The sequence below is a fragment of the Rhodnius prolixus genome, unplaced genomic scaffold (assembly GCF_049639745.1).
Source record: "Rhodnius prolixus isolate KJV_2025 unplaced genomic scaffold, Rpr scaffold_35, whole genome shotgun sequence".
NCBI classification, from domain to species: domain Eukaryota; kingdom Metazoa; phylum Arthropoda; class Insecta; order Hemiptera; family Reduviidae; genus Rhodnius; species Rhodnius prolixus.
The window spans coordinates 566,770-584,250 of NW_027411629.1; the positions used below are offsets into that span (position 1 = coordinate 566,770).

General features: G+C 37.7%; 1 protein-coding gene across 1 annotated transcript in view; it reads right to left on the reverse strand.

The window, feature by feature from the left end:
* The window catches only part of Pfas (phosphoribosylformylglycinamidine synthase), a 59,065-nt gene that overhangs the window by 21,226 nt on the left and 20,358 nt on the right, over positions 1-17,481 (reverse strand). The window contains exons 11-16 of the mRNA XM_074139550.1: positions 14,624-14,780; positions 10,326-10,549; positions 9,822-9,944; positions 5,782-6,018; positions 964-1,089; positions 637-817 (exon numbers count right to left, since the gene is read on the reverse strand). Of these exons, the coding sequence (XP_073995651.1) occupies positions 637-817; positions 964-1,089; positions 5,782-6,018; positions 9,822-9,944; positions 10,326-10,549; positions 14,624-14,780 (1,048 nt within the window). The remainder of the gene's footprint in view (positions 1-636; positions 818-963; positions 1,090-5,781; positions 6,019-9,821; positions 9,945-10,325; positions 10,550-14,623; positions 14,781-17,481) is intronic.

Here is a 17,481-nt window from a genome sequence, read left to right on the forward strand (position 1 = left end):
TCACAACAGCACTTTTACACACATAAGTTTACTTCATAAGTTCACAATAAAGACTACTAAACTGGCTCTTTCGTTATTTATACTGTCATAGAATGTTCTAAATTCGGCAAGAAGCTTACAGTATAAGCTAGGCAAAAACTACGATACTTTACTCGGAGTGGTAAGTCCAGATTATTCCAGATCGTTGCAGACTTTCTTCGCTAGCTCTTCCTAGTGGCTCCGTAGCGAACTAGAGGTTTCCAACTTTTCTCAAGAGATGGCGCTAGTCACCGTGACAATATTTAGAATTTAGTTTTTGATGTCACAGACCCTTATGATTTGTCATTTTCATCTGTAAAATATTTGTCCAGTAAAGTGTAGCACCCACTTAACTTAGATTGATTGCATTAGGAGGTATTAAACTACTCATGCACAAGTTTTTAAAGAAAATAATGATAAAAATATAATTATTATGATGTTAACTATTAAAAAAAATCAAATAAAAAAAGCATATGCCGACTTAAATTACCGACATTTTTTTTTTTTACATCTGATTTAAGTGCAAGTTTAGTTAGGGCGGCCAAAGGCCTACGCCACCGCGACCCAATGGATCTACTGCGGCTCAAGTATAGTACAGCAAAACTATTCGATACACACCTGGTGACTTGACAGTTTGTCGGCCGACTCTGGCCGCCATGCTTAGGGAGTCCTTACCACCGTCTATGGCGATGCCCAGCTTGATCATGAGTTCGCACATCGCTTGACACGCCTTGTACAGTTTGGCGCCTTCTCCATCCAGTTTAGCTGCCCACATCCAATTCCCTGAACATTTAACATCCTGGAAAACGTCATAAAAAATCTGGTATGAACCCTCACCTTTCACTTACTGCAATTTTAACAGAATTTTATATAGATGTTATTTAGTTTCTGTAGTACACAGGTTCATTAGATGACACAGACATTGTTGTAATAATTACAATTTACCTTAATTGTTGATATTTTGGCAAAAACCAGGTTGCTGACTGCCTCGGCCACAGACATTCTGGCTCCTGCTTGCGGACACAGCAGACCTTTGATTGGTTGTTCACCGATTGAGGTGGCTGTACCCACCTAGGACATAATAGTCTAGTTTCAGAAATGTATACTCAAAAGTTGCGAAGACTTTTTAGCGGGGAGGATTCCTCCTATGAAGTAATAACAACTGCTATCGATAATGTGAGGAAGGTTACAAGGTGTTTCAAGATCTATTTTTTCGTGTTCTTTGTTTTGTGCGGTTGTTTTTTTTCTGATTGCAGCTATAATAATAATGATAAGTGGTGAACCCGACATAATTACGATTTATCTTCGATTTAATAACTATTTATTATTATTCATATTTGGATTGCTTCTTTTTGTTTGTTTGTTTCTTTTTTTTCTTAGCTCCATTTAATCATGAGTAGAAAGGAAGAAGCAAAAGAAGAGATCGTAGCTTTAACCTCTAATAATAATATTCCGCCTTTTTGGATCCCGATCCGAAACTCTGGTTTTGCCAGTTAAAAGCAGTGTTCTCACGTTGTGGGGTAAGAAATAGTTTGACAAAATTTCGAACAGTTATTCCCCAACTTGAATTTGATGTGCTTCAACAGGTATCTGATATAGTCAAACACCCAAGTGATACCCCATATGAAGATTTAAAGACGCGATTAATTAGAATTTATAACAAATCTGATCATAAAAGGATTCAACAATTATTTATAGGCTATGTATCCCTCAGGCTGCATCGATTTAAAAACCTCTTAACGTTTATCTCCATGGGAGTAAGAAAAATGACAAGTCACCTCTCTCATGGAATAAAGAGGGCACAGCTGCATTTAAACAAAGTAAAGTTAGCCTACAAGACGCTACATGTTAGCACATCAGAAACCGGAAGCCGAACTCTCATTGGCTTGTGGTGCTTCGAATCACAGTATGGCAGCTGTGCTTCAACAAAAAGATTCCGGGAGCTGAATTCCATTGAGATTTTTTCCTAAAATGTTTAGTGTCGCGCAGCAGAAATGCTCAGCATACTATAGGAAGCTGCTGGCCATATACACCGCAGTACGGCACTTTCGGCCAGTTATCGTAGGAACACCACTAATTATTTATACTGATCACAAACCGTTAATTTATGCCGTGCATCAGAAATCCTGCTCGGCATCTCCAATAAGAATTAGATGGCTAACCTTTAGAAGTCAGTTCAATACTGATATAAAGCATGCGGCAGGTGAAGCGAATCAAGTAGCAGACGCCTTATCGTGGTTAGAGGAAATACACCTTCCAGATTAGCTTGCAATGATTAAGCTTGCCAGCCTCCACTAAAACAATACTTTGGGAAACATCGAATGGTAAATCTACTATCTAGAAGGTTTACGGAAAGATATTTTCGGCGCTTTCCACGGATGTAGTCACCCTGGAGTGTGTGCTTGTTACCGATAAAAATTGGATACATTAGATTTTTAGGGAAATTCTACAATAATTTATTAAATATTTAATTAGCAAATGTACTCCCCATAAATTCGAAAAGATGTTAGTAGAAAACACATGTTGCACCAGTATTTTTCAACTGTCCAAAATTCAACAATAGACCATATGAAATTATAACAAACAATAGAAAATCTGGAAATAACAACGAGAGACCAAGATCAACCCAGGAGCAGTAGTTTTGAAGCGAGCTTCGAGTGCACATCCGCATTGCCGGAAATACTGTTTCAATCTTCAGGTGAAGAAATAGGAGGCACGTGGAAGCAATTCTGGACTTTTACCTAGACAAGCGGTGAGGGATTGTCTCCGAAGAAGAAGTAGAAGAACTGGAAGGCACTTCCTGCAGTGGGCCCGAAGAGAGAAGCCATCCTTACGTATAGTCATTCACATCTGGTGTATATATATTTTAGAATTAACATTATTAGACATAGACTTTTCGAACATTATTATTATTTTTGTATGTGCTGTTTTTTTCTTGCAGAGGGTTATTTGGTGAGAGAGTGATTTCACCCAGATACTGTTTGGACTATTTATATATATTTTTTTTTATTATTCAATTACTTTTTATTGTTATAGAGAAGAGTACATTTGCTATTTAATACCTGCATTATTCTAATTAACATATATAAACTGCTCCACAAAAAAAGTGGCGCACTTTGAAATAAGCGTTTATTTTTTGTTTTATCACATTTTGGGGAAAGATTATTAGTTTTAATTGTTTTCATAAACTGTCAGGGAACAATTAATCGAATCAAGGTCCAAAGTTTCTTGGAAATAGGGAAGCAATGCCTCGTTTTATCCCCTTCGATCTTTTTGTGTAAAGAACAACGTGAACAGTAAATAAATTTATTGACCTCTACAGTTGCGTTTCGACTTTTTTCAAGCTGAAAGCATTGCAAACTCTCAATTACAGCAGAGCAAGTGGCCCGTATTATTGCATTAGTTGAGGATGGACGGAGTCAGCGGTACGCAACACTAACGTTAGAATTGCCTGAGACCACCGACCGTAGAGCCATCCATCGTTACCGGGAGACAGGCCTCTGCACTCGCAGACAAGGTTCGGGTCGATCAAGAGCCACAGAAGCACTTGATGACCGATTTATTAGAATCCACACTCAAAGAAATCGTACATCAACTGCTTCTGAAACAGCTCAAACACTGCTTACAGTTCGTGGAGTTTTAGTCAGTGCCGAAACCGTACGAAGAAGGTTCGCTGAAATGAATTTACGCTCTAGGAAGCAAGCCACAGGACCATTGCTCACCGTAGATCATCGGAGAGCCCGTCTAGAGTTCGCTAGAGAACACCGCAACTGGTCTGAAAACGATTGGAGAAACGTTCTCTCTTCAGACGAGTCCCGTTTTGCTCTCTATGCACCTGATGGGAGGCGACGGGTTTACCAAAGGCCTGGAAAGCGCTACGCTCCGAGCAATATTTCTGGTAGACTACCATTCTGAGGTGGTTCAGTGCTGGTGTGGGCTGGGATTTCTATGGAGGCTAAGACTGAGCTCCACGTGTTCAACAGGGCAATCTTGAATGCAGATTTGTATGTGAGGGAAATTTTGCAGCAATATGTGATACCCTATGCACCATTTATTGGGGAGAATTTTATTTTTATGCAAGATAATGCCCGACCACACACTGCCGCCTGTGTTGTTCAATATCTCCACGATACTGGCATTCGTGTTCTGAGATGGCCAGCACGCAGCCCGGATTTAAATCCAATCGAACATCTTTGGGATGAGCTGGGTAGACGATTAAGATGGAGAAATAATCCTCCCAGGAGCTTAGAAGAGTTGCGAGGTGCTCTGGTGGTGATATGGGAGGAATTAACCCAAGATTTCGTGAGAAATTTAATAAGGAGTATGCCGAGGAGGTTGGATGCAGTAATGCGAGCAATACACGTTACTAAAATTCTTTTTCTCTTTTTTAATCGGAAGAAATACATTTTTTTTTCAAACTCATATTTTGCCGAGAAGTACTTTTTTGTTAAATTAAAGGTTTTCATTACTTTTAGATCATTTTTTAATTTATTTTAGCCTTCCCGTAACTTTATACTTCTTATATTTGCTAACTAAAATAAAATGTAGAATAAAAAAGTTACAGAGAAAAAAAAATAACGCATTTTTAAAGTGCGCCACTTTTTTTGTGGAGCAGTGTATTTTGGTATAATATATACATATTTTGGTTTATTTAATTTTTCCTTTTTTTTGTCTATTATTTTATCCGTAGGTTCGCTGTTGCTACGGTAACAAAATAAACAGCGTGGCGCTCAACATATTTCATATTATTATATTTATTTATTTCATTTTTGATCCACCCCGTCTCCACTGTAGCTGGCCGCGGACAGGGGCCTGTAAATAGGTAACATGCTACATGGAAATTAATCGGAAAAATATATTTTTGTCCGAGCATAAAGGCAGATGTTTTGAAATGGGTCAGATGCTGCTTTGCTTGTCAAAGATCTAAAGTTACACCGCGTGCCAGTACTAAACTGGCAGAATTAGTTCAAACAGGGCGTTTTGAGCAAATCTATATCGACATTATTGGACCCTTTCCGCCATCAACCGGTATAGTTTATTACGCAAACATAATCGATCTAGAAATTTTACCCGCTGGCCCGAAGTAGTACTAGTAGAAAACAGAACTGCAGAAGTTGTGGCTTTAGCATTTTACCGAGGGTGGATAGAAGATTTGGTGTACCCAAAATATTGACTACCGTCCAAGTCAGACAATTTGAGAGCGCATTGTTTCAACATTCTAAGTTCAAAAAATTAAAAATTAAGAACAACGCCTTACCATCCACAACCTAACGGTTGTGTAAAAAGGTGGCACCGAGCAATGAAGTCTGCACTAGTGGCTCATTTAGATTTCAGCAATTGGACAGAGCTGCCTACCGTGCTACTGGGCTTGCGTACCACAATTAGGAAAGATACAGATTTTAGCGTAGCAGAATCTGTATATGGACAAACTCTATATTTGCCGGGAGAATTTTCATCACAAAGTTCAACTACTAATGATTTAATTGGGACAGTACTAAAATTGAAAGAGGTAATATTTGACCTCGCCAGTACCGTTTAGGAAAAATCATAGACACATATTTGTTCATAACGGAGCTAGACTTTAGTGCTGTTTTTAACTCCTTAACAAAAACTTAGTTTAAAATGTTAAGGGTTGATTAAACGCCAAAAGGTGCACAAATCAGCAGTACCCACATTCTTACATTGTAAAGTGAAAACCGTTCAGTCTTTCATCCTCTTAAATTAAGTAAATAATATACAAAATCAAGTAAAAAGAGCAGATACCGTGTTGTACATAGACAGCGCTGTGATTGCATAGTCTGCGATGGGGGTGTGCAGCGGACCGACACACTGTTGCTGGGCGATCAGGCCTGTCACACAGCGGTCTACCTTGTTCGTGAGAAAGCGCTTGCTGCAAACTGAAGGATGGCGCAGTACTTGCTCCAGAGCGGCTTCCACCGTCAGCCCAGCGCTTAGCCGCAGCTTCTCCAACTGTATCTTCTTCTCCTTCAAATGAAATTCCTAGGAGGAAAAAATAAATACGTAAAAAGTAAGAGAATTCCAATAAACATAGATCTTATCCATGACAGTGTAGCCCAAGCTGGTGACAGTGTTTAAAAATGTATAAACCTGTTTAGGACTGAATGATTTCCGTTATGTAGAATAACCTTGTAAAGTATTCTACTTGTAAAGATCCTTTTCCTTTATGACGGATTATTCCTCGTTCTTTTCGCTGGGTTTTTATAAACATTCAAAACAATTTCAGATATGTTCAAAATACTTCAATTCTCATTTAAAATGGTCACATTCCAATCTAATTATAATTTAGTATTACCTATTTTCTACCTCTATATTGTTCTTTTTTAAAAACTTAACAAAAATTAATGGTTTACCACAAAGCTGATTTATCCATGCTGAACAATAGTTTTGTTTATAAATAATGAGATGTTAATTTCTCACCAAACTTTTTTCGTATTTTTCTTCGGTAATTTTTATGTTATTTTTCCATTATTAAGGCATAATTATTATTATTTTCTAATAATGGAAGTAAAGATTTTATTCCTAAATTTCTCCTAAACTAACCATTTGTTTATGAAGTGTTTGCGAAATACAATATACGAGGTGTGTTCAAAAAGTAACGGGAATTTTCGTTTTTTGAAAAAAATATTTATTTATTCATCTACATTAATATTGTCGCCTTCAAAGTAGTCCCCTTCGCATACAATACACTTGTGCCAGCGCTTTTTCCAATCCTCGAAACACTTCTGAAACTCGATCTTTGTGATAGCTTTCAGCTCTTTCAGCGATTCGCTTTTAATGTCATCTATGCTTGTAAAACGACGGCCTTTTAATGTTCTCTTTATGTTTGGAAATAGAAAAAAGTCACATGGTGCCATGTCTGGCGAATATGGAGGCTGGGGCATCGTTAAAGTTTTGTTTTTGGCCAAAAATTCACGAACAAGCAATGAAGTGTGAGCAGGTGCATTATCGTGGTGCAAAATCCATGAATTGTTTTGCCACAAATCCGGGCGTTTTTTTCGGATTGCTTCACGCAAACGGCGTTGAACTTGTAGGTAGTACTCCTTATTGATTGTTTGACGTTGTGGCAAGAATTCATGATGCACTATGCCATTAAAATCGAAGAACACAGTGAGCATAACCTTCACATTCGACCGCACTTGTCGAGCCTTTTTCGGTCTTGGCGATCCAGAATGCCTCCACTGGGACGATTGAGCCTTAGTTTCGACATCATATCCGTAAACCCATGTTTCGTCACCTGTTATAACACGTTTCAGTAGATCCACATCGTTGTCGACTTCATTGAGTGACTCTTGAGCAACTTCCATTCTCCGCTGTTTTTGTTCGAAATTCAACAATTTTGGAACAAATTTTGCTGCCACACGTTTCATACCCAAAACATCCGAAAAAATTTCATGGCATGAGCCAATTGATATGGCAACATCATCAGCGACTTCTCTGATTGTGATTCGGCGATCGTTCATAACCATTTCTTTCACTTTTTTCACGTTTTCATCGGTTGTTGATGTGCTTGGACGTCCAGGTCGTTCGTCATCTTCAACGTTTTCGCGGCCATCTTGGAAACGCTTATACCACTCGTAAATCCTTGTTTTACTCATAGCAGACTCACCATATGCCTTTATTAACATTTCACACACTTTATTACACTTTATTTCATTTTTTACGCAAAATTTAATACAAATTCTTTGATCCATTTTTTTTAACAAACAAAAATCGCCAAGCTCGAAAAACACGTCTAACCTTAACGGCTGCCACTTAAGAAGTAAACAATGAATATTACTGAAAATTTTATCGTACTTCAGGGGCATGTATACCAACATAATAAAAAAAAAATTTACAATCAGACTCTCCAAACCCGCGAAATTTAAAAATTCCCGTTACTTTTTGAACACACCTCGCATTTGCAATTTCAATTTATTTAATGTTTTCTTTTTTGTCTAAAAATTTTAAATTATAAGTTCCACTTGTTTATTAAATTAGACAATTGGTAGCCACCGGGAGACCTATAAAACATTACAAATAGTATACTAAAACAAATAAATATAAAGCCCAGACAATTCTTGTGCCTACTACATCTGGTTTACTTGTGACAAAGCTCCGAAAAAACAAATTGAAAAAAATCAGCCAGATTAATGAAACTTTAAATTCAGTCGGCCTGAACTAAGTGCATGGTAGACTTAACCAAGGCACGTGTATTACTTCTAATATCTGTTGATAAATTAGTTAATCATCCAGCTTTCCATTCTTAGAGTTACAAAATATTTCGCCGTCGACTATGCTTATAAAAGATAGCAAATTAAAAACAGGTGTGTCTAAAGTTCTGTTCCAACTTTTACATTTTCACAGAATTTTCATTAACTGGGACAAAAGTTTAATAAATCAGGGCAAACCTAACAAAATAGTATGGTATGTGGATAAAGTTCTAAAAAAGCACAAAAATGATTGGTAAAGTAGCAAAATCACTGCAGCTGAGTTTAGTTAGGGTTTGGAAGTGAGTCAGCTACACTAATCTTTTTTTTTTTTTAATTTGTACGTTAAAGAAATTTTTCGACTCGCTGCTGACCTCTAAATCAATTTTTTTAAACAATAAATGCTGGCAGGATAGGATAGATGAACCCAAAATGGGTTACGACTGAATGTTACTGAATTCACAGCATACTGTCCCAAAGCCATCACATTTTATCAATTTTTCTCCTTTTTTCTAATGTTGGAGAGCGTTAAAAAAAAGTTAAGTAATGTCTATTTTTTTCAGTCGGGCTTTACACACAAACAAATAAGGTGTAGACGGAGACGTTTAACAAATATACTTTACTATTAAATTCCTACTTTAACCATTAGATAAAATTCAAGGCCTAGTCCGGAAATCGATCATCATAACTTTGCGGGCCTCGCCTCTAACCTCTCGGCAACCATGGCATATTGGAGAATGTATTGCAATCATGAAGATTTTATATTTTTTATTTATACGGTAATACAAATGGTGAAGTTCTCTAAGTACGAAAAAATGAATTTTACAAATTAGTACGCGACTATCTGTATGTGGACTGCCATAAACCTTAATACGGAAAATCATGGAAAGCTCAAATTAGATAATGGTGTCAACTAGGTAGCTCTAACAACAGTTTGCTCTATTTTCGACCAACCGGAAGTGCCAACTTTACTATATAGAATTTCTTCCAGTAAAATTCATTTGATACGGATTCTGAAAGAGAGAGGTGCTACGATCTTTGAAAAGATGATTTTAATGTTACTTAGCATTGAATTACCCAAATCCCGAGCTTCAAGAAAATCAGTTCACCGTATATGCAAATTAGCATAATCTATTTTTCAGTTTCCTGATTTTTTCGGTAAAGACACCAATGGGTCTTCTTAATGAACTTAGTGCACTAACCAAGTTCACTTTTGATTAACTATTTTTTCAAAGAAACTATAATTTTATGAGGAGACCGCGGGAGCTTGAATGTCAAAACATTGAAAACAAATAAATAAAAAGTAAACATTTTAAGTAGCAATATATGAAAAAAAAGTAACAATACAGTATATGTGATTATGTTAGTCGGGAAATGTAAACACAGTGTAAGAGTTGACACTACATTTTGTTTGTAATTGTGAAGATGTAATTGTTATTTGCCAAATAAAAGTTGTTATATTTCAGCCCTAGAAGCTTTCGTCTCTTATTTTTAACTGGTCACGATATACAAGGCAAACACCATTGCTAACACAAGCAACCAAAGTTTAAGAGAAAATTACAACTGCCTTTATATAATAGATTGGTCAATACATACCTTTCTTGGCATCTTTCCAAGCACTAGATCCAGATCTAGGTCGAATGGATGAATTTTACCGGCGTTTTTGTAACTTCCATCCAAGTAGATGTTTTCATTTGGGGCATCCTCAGAGAGCACCACCTAAAAAAACGTTAATATAGTGCGATCAGCTCGACTATCCGAGCAAATCATGCTCTCTCTTCAGATTTTCCTTCCAAGATAAGTATTTTGGTGGCAATCACAGCTTTCAAAATTATAATCTAAATCAGTAGGAGAGCGGCAGCGGCTCAGAGGGGCTACTATGGTGGAATCAGTGAAAATAGCTCATGAGCGTGGACTTGCAAATGGGAGTCCCAAGTTCAAAGTTCCCTCATTTAACTAAATTTATTAGATTGAATCGAACATGAGTGGAATATTTAAATATTTCTCTTCCTCATCATTAATGTAGCTTACGAGGCTCGTCTGCAGATTTTTTTTGGGAATGGCACAAATTTTGTTTATGTGACTACAATTGGAACTTACATTCTTTTGTCCTGTGACTGTGCCAACGATATCAATGGGACATCGTTCCCTCAGGGCCATCGCCCTGATCCTGTCGAGTGACTCCTGGCTGACCAGGACAGCGTTAGACTCCTGGTATTCCGCGCCCCACAGCTCCAAGGTACTGACTGTCTCATCGCCCAGAGAGAAGAGCCTTGTGAAAATGACAGCGCCTTCTGGTTCCACTAACTCCTTCAGCACGTTGCCTGTCAAAAAAAAAAAGAAAATTATATACATATTAAAGGGTGATTCATTTAAAACGCACCAATCGCTAATAACTTTTTAGGAAAGCGGAATTTCAAAATAACCCACGAAGTAAACTATATGTTTATTTTGGTCTAGTTTTCAAATTTTTTTTCTCCCGATACTGTGTCTTCATTTTTCACGGAGTTACGGCCAAAAACCCGATTGGGGTTTCATAAGGATCACTGGTTTCGACAATGATTATGAAAACTACATAATAAACTATGAAAAATGACGTTAACCGCGTTTCGATATCCCTAATATTTGTCGAGTTATGTAAGATCAAAGTTACAATTTTATCTATTCGTGAACGGTTTTCAATATTAATTTTCCTCCAGAAATACATGTTTTGGAGGGGTCCTCTGACTGCAAAAAATGTTATTTGCGACGCAAATTACAAAAATAATAATAATTGAAGATTTAAAAAAATGTAGTGTAATGTAATGGTGTTGGGTGAGTCAGAATAAATTTGTTTTATCATCAAATAAAAGCAATCATCACATCATTTTAATGCACCCAGTATGCAAGACTTCTTGACCTAACATTACGGTAAGAATCTTTTGCCAGGGTGTTGGTTTGGTGGTCAAGAGCGTGGCTTTGTAAGTGGGAAATCCTCAATTCGAATCCTGCCTATGACTACATTTTATTTTAAAAAGTATTATTATTTTTTAAATAATAAGAATGACTGCATACGCGGGATTCGAACTGGAGATCTCCCACTTACAAAGCCTCGCTCTTGACCACTAGACCAACACCCGCCCATCCATGGCAAGATATTCTTACCGTGTTAGGTCAAGAAGTCTTGCATAAGGCGTGCGTTAAAATGATGTGATGGTTGCTTTTATTTGATGATAAAACAAATTTATTCTGACTCACCCATCGCCATTACATTACACTACATTTTTTTAAATCATAAATTATTATTATTTTCGTTCTTTGCGTCACAAATAACATTTTTTGCAGTCAGAGGACCACCCAAAACGTGTATTTCTGGAGGAAAATTAATATTGAAAACCGTTCACGAATAGATAAAATTGTAACTTTGATCTTAAATATCTCGACAAAGGTAAAAAAATAAAAAATTATAAGAAAAAAAAAAATAATAATGTAAAGTGTTAGTTGTGCGCAATAATAATAATAATAATAATCGTAAATAATAAATATGTAGAGTAGGTAGAGTACAAAGTGCAGTAAGGTAAGAACCCTGGTGAGTGGTGGGGAGGAGTGACAGAGGCAGGAGGTGCGAAGCCAGTGCCGAGTTAAGTCCACAAGTTGCTGAGAATTATATCTCTACCCGATTGGCGTGAGGTGAGCCTGACTCCAGAATAAGCCCTCTGTGTACCCTTAACCACTCACCAGGGTTCGGGCATTAACTCTTATCAATTAATAATTAACGTATCTATTTTTTTTAGTTAGAAGAAATTAAGTTTATTTGGCTTTTAGTTATTTTGCGTTATAGTTGTTGGTTATTATTTCAAGTTATTTCAGGGTTTTTTTATGTTGTGGACATTCAGTTATAGTAAGAGAATTTGTAAATATTGAGTGTATGTAGAATAAGTCATTAGGTAATAAAGAGCTAACAAATTAACTGTAACTTATTCCTCCCCCCTACCTGTGTGAATGGCCGTGTGAGTGTGTGCAGAAGCTGAAGAAGAGCGCGCGCGTCTGAAGGACCGCGCGCTGTGCCGTAGGTTGGCACTCAGAGAGGTTTACAACTGGTGACAGGTAGTAGCGGTCAGAGCTAGTAGCAACGCTCCCACAGGAACAGCGCTCGGCCTGTATCTGGGAAACGCAACGTTGCTCATCGATTTTGACTAAAATTTTGGTTTTAGCGATCCCTATATATACAATTTGGAACGTCTTAAATTTTAGTTCATTTTCCTACATATAAATTTCCCTCGGAAAATATCGTTTCTGTAAATTGTGGTATAGTCGTTGTTACGACATCTAAGTGTTGGGTATCTTTCGAACCAGCTCTTCGAGCTCTATTAACTGGGAATAACCTTGACTGAAGTAATCATGGAAGCCATGCAAGCCGAACTTAAGGAATTGAGGGCGGAGCTTCATAGTGTGAGACAGTCTATCTCTCAACGATCCTCTAGTCCAAAAAAACGTGAACAAAAGGACTTAACTCTTCAGAGTCTTATTAGGACCTGGGGAGGAGGTGAATTAGAGGAACCAGTGGAGCAGTTCCTCACTAACTTCAACATAGTGGCGAGAAATGGTGGTTGGTCGGATGCAGAGCAGCTGATGGTTTGTAGGCTGAAACTGACGGGTGCAGCAGCCAGCTGTATAGCCGGACACCCTGAGTTATTAGAACCTACGTCCACCTTCAAAGATTTCGAGGGGGTGTTGTTGCGCCGATTCGCAGGAACTGCCACGCCAGAGGAACATCTGATAGCGTTAAACGCAGTAGAACAGCTCCCGGGGGAAGATGCGTTACAATTTGCGGACCGTTGTCAGAGGCTGGGCGAAAAGACACTCAAACAAGGGGTTTCTGCTCAAGAGGCAGCCTGGGCGAGAGCGAATTTAGAAAAATTTCTAATAGCTGTTTATATTAAAGGCCTTAGAGGAGAAGCGGGTCGGCAATTGCAGTACACACCTCCTGGCACGTTCCAGGAGGCTGTGACTAAAGCTGCCCGGATCGAGCAAGTCAAGGTGAAAGTAGGCAACCCCAGAGAGGTGTGGGCTATACGAAAGGAGTCTCCGGGTCAGACGTACCAAGAGCAAAAGGGCGTGTGCTACGAGTGCGGCCTAGAGGGCCATTTCGCCAGGGATTGTAAGCGAAGACCAAAGGTCTCCCAGGGAAGAGTAGCCCCTAACGTCCGCACCCCGCGGAAAGGTGGTACTGCTCGTTCAGTTACCTGCTATGCGTGTGGGCAAATCGGTCACTATGCGCGCGAATGTGATAAAAGAGCCACTCTGAGGAAGGTAGCGGCCACCAGATCTCAGGAAGGGACTAATTATTATTGTAAATAATTAAATAAAAAAATTAAGTGAAAAGTAAATTGTTTTAAGTTTAATTTTTCTTATACATATAATACTGAAATGTAGGATAATTATTTATTTTAATTTAAAATTGTACATATTATATATTATATCTTTTTTTGTATATCCTTTGTATAAATAAAGGCTTTATTATTATTATATATCTCGACAAATATTAGGGATATCGAAACAGGGTTAACGTCATTTTTCATAGTTTTTTATGTAGTTTTCATAATCATTGTCGAAACCAGTGATCCTTATGAAACCCCAATCGGGTTTTTGGCCGTAACTCCGCAAAAAATCAAGATACAGCATCGGGGAAGGGAAATTTGAAAACTAGACCAAAAAAACTTACTTCGTGGGTTTTTTTGGAATTCCGCTTTCCTAAAAAGTTATTAGCGATTGGTGCGTTTTAAATGGATAACCCTGTATACAATCAGGTGTGAACACTCACCCGAGTTTTCTTTAGAAATCTGAAAGTTCTAACTCACAAACTTTCGCAAAATTCTGCATGTTTATTTCACATCCCTTTTGAAGGAGTCTATCCGCCCTTTCTCTCAGAAGTACCCTTAGTCGGTGGGGGGGGGGGGGGTGAATTCTAGTAAAAGTTTTAGATTTATGTGTTTGCAATCACTAAATAAAGTTTAGATGAAAACGTAAGAGTCGAAAAAATTTCAAAAAACGGAAAAATCTATTAAGTAAAGTGAGTGTGAGTGTCAATTTGGGTCATCCGATTATTCTTCAAATTTAGAAATTCATTCCCTCTTTTGATTCTTACTGGTACTTGACATGTGACTAGACAGTATAATTAACAGTAATAGTACTTAAGAGGAAAGCAAACCACCCCTCTTACAGTAGTAACCTAAATTGAAGTTTCCTGGAATAATGTTTTAAATACGTTGCATGAATGCAAGATCTAATTTTATACTTCATTTTTTCTAGACTCAGGGGATCTATTTTCAGCGGAAACCCAAAACCAAAAATTTGGCATTACCACAACACATCCTGCTACAAGTAGTAAGAGAGAGAATAAAAACTAATACTAATACCATTGCCACCGGCTCCTTGGTCATGGATACTCAAGATAGGGTTGCTCTGCGAGTCCTCAATGCAGCTTCTAATCACTCGGTTTAGCTTGTTCTCCATTTCTGCATCTCCTCTCTGTACGGCATTAAAGTCAAGATCACTCTCGTTATCTCCTTGCACCTAAAATTCACAAAATTTATTTGCCTCAGTTTATAGTACTTCTCTATAATCCAGTAAAGCATTTTCGCTTGAAATAATTTAGGTGACGTTAGTATGAAGAATCCAGGTCTTGACATTAAGAAGTATTAATATTTTGTCAATGATTTCATTTTATTCGTTATTCCGGTGGGTACCGAACTTTCATCCATCTTCAGAGTTCATCTTATTAAATCATCTCTGAAATTTTTATTCTGTAGAGAAATTTGATCTCTACGTTTATTTTGAAAACTTCGTTTTTTACAATTCTATCAGACTCAGATAAGATAGTACAGCGACACAGACAGAAGTTTTATAACTGAAATTTCAAATCTCTGAAAATGGATGAAAGTCCGAAACCTAACAGAACTACGGAAAACATGCATGAATGATGAAATCACTGGTTTTACCCAGCATTGTGGAACCAATCCAATTGTCCAACTATCATTACCACTATGAAGATGATGATTATTATTTTTTATGATTTAACCCTTTCCCCACGGCATTTAAAAATCTAAAAAAATGCAATTATTCTCATGCATTTTAAGTTCATTGAGAGAGGATTAGGGAAAAAATCACGAAAAAATGTGATACTTTTGGAAACATATTGTAACAAAGTTGACCTGAGGAGAGAAGAAAGGCCTAGATTGTTCTGGGAGTTGAGTGAACGAAGTCTATAACGGTCCACCACTGTGTAAACAAAAGGCCAGACTTACCTGAGCCGGAGAAGAAAGGGCTAGATAGTTCAGGGAGTTTAGTGACCGAAGCCTATAACGGTCCACCACTGTGTAAAAGCAAGCTAAGGGAGCGGCCCCAGTTGGGGTGGGGGCAGTATGTGTTTTCCCAGTCAGTGAGTGGCAGGTGGGAGTGAGACAGTCGGAATTGGAGTGTCTCAGTCGCAGTTGGAGTGAGGGAGACACAGTTGCAGCGAGCGACAGTTGGAGAGAGTCAGAGTTGAGTCGGAGTTAGCCAGTTGGGCTGTTAGCCGGTTATTTAGTGACAGTTTGAGAGAGTCAGTGTTGCGGAGTGCTTCAGAGTTAGTCAGTTAGTGAGTAGAGCTTTGTTAGTGCAGCTGAGACTAGTGCAATTCAGTGCAGTGCGGACCAGTAGTCAGTCGTGGAACAGTTTTGTGGTGTATTTACGTAGTCAGTAAGTAACAGTAAACTGTTGTGACTGTTGTAATTGGTAGATGTAATGAATAGCGATAATTGCTAGTAAATGTTAATGTTAGTGTTAGTAATGTTAATGTGCTAATAAATAAGGTTACTACTTATAAGTTTAGCGAGTTTTATTATTTATCGTACCCACACTTTCATTAAATTAACTAGTGGCAGTCACTAGTTGTAGTTAAAGTTTTTAGTAAAAGGACAAAAACTTTACAATATTATACTGTCGAAAACGTTGGGCACTAATGTCCCAAAAAGGTTTTTTAACGGGGTACTAATATCCCAGTAGGGTTTTTTTTTTTAAATATCACCAAGATTTTTAAGATTACAATCAGGTTATTTTCAATGTTATAACCTTCTAACACGAAGCGAAGATAAAAACTACTGAAATAAACATTTTAAAAATAAGAATGGGACATATTATTTCCACAAGAATTTTTAAATTCTTTGCGGGACAAAAACAAGCCAATGGGAGCGAAAGCGTTAAGCGCGTCAACATCTGAGGTTGTTGGCGCCCAGAGCTTTTTTCAGTGCACTTCCGGCTTCCGGCACAGACAACACTGTCCATCACCGGAAAGTGAGATGTAAGAAGCTCCTAGGAAGAGAAAATTTAAGAGCTAGCAGCTGGATTCGAACCCGGGACTTCCGCGTGGGAATGCAATACGCAACTGCATAGCTACCCGGACCCCTACCCAAGCTGAGATGGGGACTCGTATCGAGGCTATGTGCGTACAGGGTAGTAAAATATACAGGGTGATCCATTTAAAACACACCAATCGGTAATAACTTTTTAGGAAAGCGGAAATCTGGAAAAACCCATTAAATAATTCAATATATATTATTGTAATCAATATACAAAATTGGTTACAAGAGTAGCTTTTACTACATTTAAAGAGAAATCCATTAAATAAACTATATGGTTTTTTTTTGTCTAGTTGCACCTCCAATGCAGTATCTTCATTTTTGGCGGAGTTACGACCAAAAAACTGATCGGGGTTTTAAAAGGACCACTGGGAGGTCCTCTGACTGCAAAAAAATGTTATTTGTGACACAAGAAAAATAATAATAATAATAATAATAATCATTGAAGATTTAAAAAATGTGTAATGTAATGATTGTGGGAGAATCAGAATAAATTTGTTTTATCATCAAATAAAAGCAACCATCACGTCATGTTAATGTACCCCGTATCCACATTACACTACATTTTTTAAAATCTTCAATTATTATTATTAGTTTTCTTTGCGTCCCAAATAACATTTTTTGCAGCCATAGGACCTCCCAAAACGTGTATTTCTGGTGGAAAATTAATGTTGAAAACCGATCACGAATAAGATAAAATTGTAATTCTGATCTTAAATATCAAGACAAATATTAGGGATATCGAAACGGTGTCAACGTCATTTTTCACCAATTTTTATGCAGTTTTCATAATCATTGTCAAAACCAGTGGTCCTTATGAAACCTCGATCAGTTTTTTGGCCGTAACTTCGCCAAAAATGAAGATACATTGGGGGTGG